Below are 9,596 nucleotides of genomic sequence, written 5' to 3' on the forward strand. Positions count from 1 at the left end.
TTTTTGAGTTGCAGCCAGTGACTGGTGGAGTACCACAGGGATCAGTGCTTGGATCCCAGCTATTCACAGTATCTCTTCAACAATTTAAACCACCAAGTTTGTAGATGACACAAAGCTGGGTGGGAGGGTGAAATGTGAAGAGGATGCAGAGATGCTTCACTGTGATTTGGACAAGCTGAGTGAGTGGGCAAATGCATAGTAGATGAGGTATAATGTGGCTATGAGAGTTTATCCGCTTTGGTAATAAAAACCAGTAGGCATGTTAGTGTCTGAATAGTGATAGATTAGGAAAGGGGGAGGTACATCAAGACCAGGGTGTTCCTGTACGCCAGTCGCTGAAAGTATACAGGTGCAGCGTGCAGTCATATGTTGGCCTTCATAGCGAGAGGAAGTGAGTACAGGAGGAGGGATGTTTTGCTGCAATTGTACAGGGCCTTGGTGAGATCATACCTGAAAGTATTGTGTGCAGTGTTGGTCTCCTTATCTGAGGAAGGATGTTCTGACGATGGACGGAGTGCAACAATAGTTTTAACAGATTAATTCCTGGGATGGCAGGACTGATGTATAAAGACAGAATGAATCTTTTCAGACTGTATCCACCCAAGTTTAGAAGATGATAAGATATCCCTCAGAAACTTTTAAAATTCTAACAGGACTGGACAGGGTAAACACAGGAAGGATGTTTCCAATGACCAGGCAATTCCAGACCAGGTGTCACATGCTAAGGAGATGGGTTGGCCACTTAGGACTGAGATGAAGAGAAATTTATTCACCCAGAGAGTGGTGAGCCTGTGGAACACACTGCCACAGAAAAGTTGAGGCCAAAACATTAAATATTTTTAAAAAGTAGACAGATATAGTTCTGAGGTCTAAAGGGATTAATGGATATGGGGAAAAAGCAGGATTAAGGTACTGAATTGATGATTAGCCAGGATAATATTGAATGGTGGAGCAGGATTGAAGGGCGGAATTGTCTCTTGCTGCTCTTATTTCACATGTTTCTGTGTTTATTAATTTAATGTAAATTCCAACCGCTGCCATGGTTGGATTTGATCAAATATCCCAGAACCTGAGTATCTGGGATATGAGGCCAATGACATTATCACTATGCCACTATCTGGCTATTGCTTTGTTATTTAATGTCTTCCACCTTTAACCAAATCTCAGACCTTTCCCTTATTTCTCTCTACTTGCCTCCATTTACAGAGGTCTTGTGATACAGTGGTAGTGTTCCTATCTCTGGGCCAGCAGGCTCTTGGCACGAACAAGAATAATTTTATTTTCTGAGGGACTAACCACACATCTCCTTATAACATCATTAAAAGTGCTTATGTTTCTAATATTTGCCAGTTCTGATTAATTAAAATATTGAGCGGTTCTCTCTCCACAGATTATGCCAGACCTGCTGAATGTTTCCAGCACTTTTTTTTATTATTTATTTCCATCGTCTGCAGAATTTTATTTTAGAAAAACAAAGAGGTCAGTTTTATGATTTGTTTTGCAATGGCAAAGTTTAATATGAAATTGCAGTCATAAAAGGATTAATAATTTACTTTTAAGTTGTGCAGATTAGAATTCAAAATTAAGTTTAAATTAGAGGTACTACATTCCTTACCTCACAGTGCTCTCTATAAAGAATCTGTAATGTTCTGATATCCTCAAGGGTGATGCCATCCAATAATGGAATGTCTGCAACCTCAAGCTCTACAAATTCAGGAAGAGCGCGAGAGGCATCTATTATCAAAAATAAGATTTATTAACACTAGTCATCTGAGAGACCAAACCATGCTTCATTTACTGACATCAAAAGGCCTTTAGAGCTTGGAGGGTAAAGACTCTGAAGCAGCCAACTGTGTTGCAATTTTGGTCTTCTTTCACCGAAAATGCTAGCAGACTATTCTTACATATGCACTCACACAATACGAACATTTGTTTTATTTATTTATAGGATGCAGATGACATTGGCAGAGTGAGCATTTATCGCGCATCTTTAATTGCCCTTGAGAAGGTGATCTTGAACTCCCACAGTCACTGTGGTATAGATAAGCCCAGAATGCTTTTAGATCTTGAATTCCAATGTGAATATGAGGAGAACTTGCTGCTGGTGGTGGTGTTGCCAAGTGCCTGAGTCCCTTACTCCTCTACGTGGTAGAGGTTATGGCTATAAAAGTCTTTGGAACGTCAAGCAAGTTTTTGGAAAGTTGAGGTGCACCTTGTAGATGGTACACAATGTTGTCATTCAGTCATGGTGTAGTAAATGAATGTTCAGAGTAATGAGTAGGATGTTGATGAAGTGGTTTGCTTTATGGTGGTTTGGAGCAGCAGGTGGTGAGAGTAAGCCATCACATTCCTGACCTGTGCCTTGAAGACACCAGAAAGATTTTGGAGGGTTACGCACCACAGAAAATCCAGCTTCTGACCTGCTCTTTATTACATGGTGACTTGCAATTTTCTAGTTAATTATGGATTTGGAGACATGTGTTAGTAATTAGCTTACTTTATTTGTTGAAACTGCACTTTCCATTGATTATGAATGAATTGTGATTATGATTATGAATTAATTGCCTCAGAAGTCACTCAAGACACATTATCAGTTTCCTGCATGGTTCCAGTGAAAATTAAGCACAGCATCTCATCTTTCTGGACTCAACACTGAATTCAACAATTTCAGATCATAGCCACGATCCCATTTCTTCCGGGCAACACTGTTGGTAATGATTCTGCAATCCTCATCTACATCTACTCTCGGCCCAGCTTTTATTTCTTCTCTTGTCAAATAGGAAACAGGCTATTTTGCACCTCATTTTGGCAGCGAGGAAACACTACGAAAGAGGCTTAAGGGGAGAGAATTGTTTTAAAATTTTTTTCAAGGGATGTAGGCATTGCTGGCTGGCCAGCATCCACTGTTCATCCTCAATTATCCAGAGTCAACCACATTGCTGTGGGTATACAGTTATGTGTAGTCCAGACTAGGTACAGGAGCACAGAATGGAGTGAGGAATATGGGGAAGGTACGAGGCCATAGGGTTCCATGGAAGCTATAAGGAAAGTGGGAGGCCTTTAAAAAAGTGTGATAGCTAGAGTTCAAGATCTTTATGTTCCTGTAAGGGTGAAAGGCAAGGTTGGCAGGAGTAGGGGACCCTGGATAACAAGAGGTATTGAGGCTTTGACCTGAAAAGAGGAGGAGGCATGGCTCAGTAGCAGGCAACTGGGATCAAGGGAATCTGTGGAGGTATATAGGGAATACAGGAGTTTACTGAAGTAGGAAATCAGGAGAGCAAAAAGGGGCCATGATATAGCTTTGGCTGAGAAGATTACGGTGAATCCAAAGAGATTCTTTCTAAGTATGTTAAAGGAAAAATGATAACTAGAGAGAGAATAGGACCCCTCAAGGCAGATATGTATGTGTGGAACCGCAAAAGATGGGTGAGGTCCTCAATGAATACTTCTACTCTGTGTCTATTGTGGAGAAAGACAAGATGACTTGGGAACTTACGGAAGTTAGTTGTGATATCTTGGGGACAGTCCATATCACAGTACAGATGGTGTTGGAAGTATTAGAATGTACGAAGGTGGATAAATCTTCTGGTCCTGACCAGATAGATCCAAGAATGCTGCAAGAGGCTGGGGAAGAAATTGCGGGGTCCTGGCTGATAGACTGGAGACTGGAAGACTGGAGGGTAGCGAATGTTGTGCCCTTGTTGAAGAAGGGCTGCAAAGAAAAGCCTGGGAATTATAGACCAGTAAGCTTAACATCTGTGATAGGTAAGTTACTTGAGAAGATTCTGAGGAATAAGATATACATGCACTTGGAAAAACAAGGTTTGATAAGGAGTAGTCAGCATGGCTTCGTGCGTGGGAGATCATATCTCATAAATTTGTTAGAGTTCTTTAATGAAGTGACCAGGAGGGCAGGGCAGTGGATGTAGTCTATATGGATTTCAGTAAGGCCTTTGATAAGGTTCCACATGGTTGGCTGCTCTGGAAGGTTAGATCACATAGAATCCAGGGAGAGCTGACAAACTGGATATACAATTGGCTTGATGGTAGGAAGCAGAGAGTAATACTGGAAGGATGCTTGTCTGACTGGAGGCCTGTGACTAGTGGTGTGCCTCAGGGGTCGGCGCTGGGCCCATTGCTGGTTGTTATTTATAAGGATGATTTGAATGAGAATGTACAAAGGCATGATAAATAGGTTTGCAGATGACACTAAAATAGGCGGTATTGTGGACAGTGAGGAAGGTTATCAGAAATTGCAACAGGATCTTGATCAGCTGGGGAAGTGGGCCAAGAAATGGCAAATGGAGTTTAATTTAGATAAGTGTAAGGTATTGCATTTTGGAAAGTCAAATCCAGGTAGGAATTTCGTGGTGAACGGTAGGGTCTTAAGGGGTGTAGTGGAAGAGAGGGACCTTGCAGTCCAGGTGTATGGTTCTCTGAAAGTGCAGTCACAGGACAGCAAAGGCGGCTTTTGGCATACTGGCCTTCATCAGTCAGGGTACTGAGTATAGAAGTTGGGAAATTATGATGAAGTTGTACATGATGTTGGTGAGGCTGCACTTGGAGTAGTGTGTTCAGTTTTGGTCACCTTGCTACAGGAAGGATGTTATTAAATTGGAAAGAGTGTGGAAGAAATTTACAAGGACCTTGCCAGGACTCAAGGGACTGAGTTATAGGGAGAGGCTGGGCAAGCTAGGATTTTTTCTTTAGAGCGTAGGAGACTAAAGGGGGCATCTTATCGAAGTGTATAAGATCATGAGAGGCGTGGATAGGGTGAATGCACTTAGTCTTTTCCTCACGGTTCGGGAATCAAGGACTAGAGGGCATCAGTTTAAGGTAAGAGGGGAAAGAATACATGGGAACCTGAGGGGCAACTTTTTTTTTTTATCCAGAGGGTGGTACACATATGGAATGAGCTGCCACCGGAAGTAGTTGATGTAGGTTCATTAACTACATTTAAAAGGCACTTGGACAAATAAATGGATATGAAAGACTTAGAAGGATATGGGCCAAGAGCATGGAAATGGGCTTAGGATGGGTGGAGATTTTGGTTGGCCAAAGGGTCTGTTTCCGTGCTGTAGGACTCTATGAAATAACTGCAGCTTACCAAGAAACTGCTGATGGTGTTGACTCTGTGCTACAATGGTTTGCTCTGCAGAGTTAGGAATCTGTTGGCCACTTCCTGCGAAGCCATCTCCCATTCCATCCAACTTCTGCATAGGTTTATATCTAAGAAACAGTATTATCAATTTCAAATTGAAAACACTAGAATTAAAGCATTAGCAAAATCTAAAGTTCCCAAGACTAACATCTTGGAAAAAAGAATTAAGAACAGAGAACATACTGGAGTCTCAATCTACAATAAACTTTATTACTCTGTGTGCAATAACAGCATAGACATACATTAAGAAAATTACATGAGCAAGAACAGAAATCAGTCCATTAAAACCCCCTTTTTTGATGTATTACTGCAGCTCTCCCATCATAGTATTTAACTATGTTTCAACCATTACTAGGAATTTTATTTTTGCCACCTACCTGGCAGATCTTGCCAAACATTCAGCAGTTGTCAACTAAACGGTTTCTTCCTGACTCAAACTTTAATTTTGGACTAATGTAAATTAGTTACGATTCCAACTTTCCAGGTTTAATTTAAAATAATATTGTGTGTTTCAATTATCCAGCTGCTGCTTATGCATAATCTATACCTGTTCTAATGATGCAACGTTCCATACCTGCATTTCTGACACTTGATTGTTTTCACTCAATAAGAGACTCACCTGGAATCATATCCATCTGTTTTATGCACTTTTGCTTTCATCTTTGCCTCTGTCACTCAGAACCATTTCCTCTTGCCCTCACTAGCCTCCCTATTCAAAGGATCATTATCCCCCATTTCGAGCAAGCACCTCTTCCAGTCTCCTCCTCTTTCATCATTTGGAAAGGACAATTCCACCTATAACAGCTTGGCTCCCTTACAATACCCTCTGCTCAAGCAAGTGCAGAAATACAACAGTTGCCCATTCACACCGTCTCTCCTCACTACCTAAAACCCCAAACACTTCTTCCAAGTGAAATAATAATTTGAAACTAGTACTTTCAATTTAGTATGCTGCATTTATCGTTAAATGTAAAGAGAGATCAAATCCAGTTTAGATGATGTCTTTGTAGAACATATACATTCAGTCCGAAAACAGGATCACAAATTTCTGTTGTCTCTCATTTTAGTTCTCTGCCTTATTCTCGCACTGACATTTCAATCATTACATCCTGCAGTAATGAAACTCACCAAAAGCTCAAAGGCACATCTTTCAATGTGTCACTTCACAGCCATCCAAACTCAACACGGAATTCAACAACATCACACCTAACCTCTGGTGCATTTTCCCAACAGATTTTTGTTTTACTCTCATTTTACGGTTGATGTTATTAGCTTTGCAGTATAGTAAAATTATCTGTGAAACCATTTAACATTCTATCCAGCAGCATGTTTTGCTGTTCAATAGTACTTGTTCATCGTTAAGCCTCACAGAGAAGAAGTGGTTTAGTAGAATGTTTCCATGTGTGACAAACTTCAAATGAGGATAGAGTGAAGAAATCAGGACCGTTCACCCTGGAGAGAAGACTGATTGAAGTTTTCAAAATCATAAGAGGGCTGCACAGAGTAGTTGGGGTGAAGTTGTTTCCCCTTGTAAAAGAAACAAGAACAAGACGACATAGACTTAAAGTGATGTGCAAACCAAGTGAGGGTAATGCAAAAATACTTTTCACTCAGCAAATTGTTAGAGTATGAAATGCACTGCTTGGAAACGTGGAGGAGGTAGGTTCAACTGAGGCATTCAAGAGGGGTACTGGGCGGTCTTTTGGATAGTGATGATTTGCAGAGATATGAGGAAAAGGCAGGAGATTGGCATTAGATAATAGAGCTAGTACAGGCACAATGGGCTGAAAGGCCTCCTTCTGCATCATAATATTCTGTGATTATGCCATTCTGACCTCCCCTATATACGTATTTTGTTCCTTTACTTTGGAACATAGGATTTAGGAATAGGTCATTTGGTCTTTGAGCTTGCTCCACCATTTAACAAAACAAGTCTGATCCGCTGGGGTCTCAACCCTACTTTCCTTCGTCCCAATTCAATGGCCCAGTTTCCATTGCTTTGGGAAAGAGAATTTCACACATAATGATCCTCAGAAAAAAAAATTCTTCTCTTCTCCACTTTAAAGGGAAATGTCTTATTCTTAAACTGTGATGTTTAATCTCCCTGCAAGAGGAAACTGATTACTACTCCCTTTGTTCCTGCACCACCAACTCCCTTATTGTTTAATCTCTTCTGTCTTCCACTTTATCAAAGATCTTCCCTTTTATTCTCTTGCTTGCCATTCCCCCTTTCATTTGCTTAAAAACTATTACATTTATAACTTTTCCCAGTTCCAAATAAAAATTACAGACCTGAAAAAAATTAATTCTGCTTCTTTTTCCACAGGTGCTGCTTAACTTGATTACTTTCAGCATTTTGTTGTTATTTTAGATTCACAGTATCTACATTAGTTTGTTTCTGTATCATCTTATCTCTTGCACCTTAATAAGATCTCCAATCAAGCAGTATCCTTCAAGACTGTTGAGTGTATATTTCCCTCATTTGCAGCAGTGGCCATTTGGAGAGGTGAATGGATATATGGAGCACCATATTTCTATCTTGTTACATTTTCTGACAATGAAAGATGAGAAGCATCATCTACATTGTAGGGAAATGCAAGAGTGATTTGCAGTTGGGGCATGTTGGCCCTGCTTGCAAATTTCTGGCACAAAGGTCATTTGAATTAGATCAACGGGGTTGTTAAGTGGCAATAAATATCCTGGAAGTGATGGAAAAGTCACATTAAGGTTTTTATTATCTCCTTGTTGGCACTTATCTTCTTAGGAATAGCCACTGACCTTGACAATCATTGGAGGTTTGTATCATGGCGAATCGCATTTATTACATAAATGATAATCTAAACCGGATCCAAGGAACAATTAGCAACATGATAACATCAAACTTAAGTGTTGTGATACACACTGTGGATGACTAAATGGTGACATAGATAGTTTAATGGAATAGGCTGCACAATACTGAACCATTGGAAAAAACAATTAAGAGAAAAAAAAACCTTAAATAAGTTTTAGGCAGAGTATAGGAACAGAATGATCGTGCACCAGGTACACATGAAACCCAAAACTGCAAATAATGTTTTCTTTTTCAGCACAGCTATGAAATTTGAAAAGTAAATTGATAGAGTGGTCTTATGTAACAGAATAGCTTACAATAAGATAGGTATTGTTTGATTGTATTCATGCAATTGCATCATGTTTATGCACAATCAAAAATTGTAAATTGGTAGTTAGAAAAATAAAATCACTTTATGAATGCAGAATAATTGGCAACAAATGTTTCTGAAGCAGGATCAGTAAATAACAAAATAAATGAGATAATTGCTTGTAAAAGAAGCATCTGTGGATTCTGGGAGTAATTAGAAGAATGGTATTAGATGAAGTTCCTCATGAGTAGAGAAACGAAGGACATTTGATACGCTGAATGATCCGTTTCTGCACTGCAGTAGTCTAGTCTATCGACAAAATCATTCTCTTTGCAAGAACCTAAGAATTGAATTAGCTTCTACGTAAAAGTACGTTTAGAATTAATAATTTATTTAAGGTAGCGTAGAAAATATTAGGAGTTGGCAAAAAAATTCAACAACAACAGATAGAAAAAAAGGGATCGCAGACAACAAATACACAAATCACTAAATGTTGAGCAACAGGATAGAAAGGCCAGAGAAAAGTACAAGGCATTTTTTTCTCAAAAGATAAAACTAAAAAGTAGGAAAGTTATTCTGAACCTGTATCAAACCCAAATCACACTACACTTGAGCTACTGTGTACAGTTTGGGCTGCTATCTTATGAAAAGGATATAGAAACACAAGAGATGGTACAAAGGAGATTAACAAGGATGATACAAGTATGTGGGTATATGAATCAGGAAAAGACTGGCAGATTGGGTCTCATTTCTCCTGAATTAACGAGGCTGAGAAGTGAACTAATAGAAGTCTTTAAAATTATGAAAGGTTTTGATAAACGGACACTATTTCCTCTGGAGAACAGCATAACAAGAGGCCATCAATAAAAGATAGTACAAAGAAATCCAATAAGGAATTCAGGAAAATAACGTATTTCCTAAAGAGTGGCAAAGATGTGGAGCATCTCATTCAGGCTGTGATTGAAGCAAACAGCATTTTTAAATGTTACAGAGATAGTAGGAACTGCCGATGCTGGAGAATCTGAGATAACAAGCTGTAGAGCTGGACGAACACAGCAGGCCAAGCAGCATCAGAGGAGCAGGAAAGCTGACGTTTTGGGTCTAGACACTTCTTAAGAAATGGAGGAGGGGAAGGGGATTCTGAAATAAATAGGGAGAGGGGGGAGGCGGATAGAAGATGGATAAAGGAGAAGATAGGTGGAGAGGAGACAGACAGGTCAAAGAGGTGGGGTTGGAGCCAGTAAAGGTGAGTGTAGGTGGGGAGGTAGGGAGGAGATACGTCAGTCCAGGGAGGA

At 39.8% G+C, this 9,596-nt stretch overlaps 1 protein-coding gene across 5 annotated transcripts in view; it reads right to left on the reverse strand.

Moving 5' to 3' along the window:
- The window catches only part of rfx3 (regulatory factor X, 3 (influences HLA class II expression)), a 134,889-nt gene that overhangs the window by 58,345 nt on the left and 66,948 nt on the right, over positions 1 to 9,596 (reverse strand). For all 5 annotated transcript variants that reach the window (XM_048621083.1, XM_048621081.1, XM_048621086.1 and 2 more), the window contains 2 exons: positions 5,108 to 5,229; positions 1,616 to 1,734 (listed from right to left, as the gene is read on the reverse strand). In XM_048621083.1, the coding sequence (XP_048477040.1) occupies positions 1,616 to 1,734; positions 5,108 to 5,229 (241 nt within the window). The remainder of the gene's footprint in view (positions 1 to 1,615; positions 1,735 to 5,107; positions 5,230 to 9,596) is intronic.

This window comes from Rhincodon typus, chromosome 3 (genome assembly GCF_021869965.1).
Source record: "Rhincodon typus isolate 14 chromosome 3, sRhiTyp1.1, whole genome shotgun sequence".
NCBI classification, from domain to species: domain Eukaryota; kingdom Metazoa; phylum Chordata; class Chondrichthyes; order Orectolobiformes; family Rhincodontidae; genus Rhincodon; species Rhincodon typus.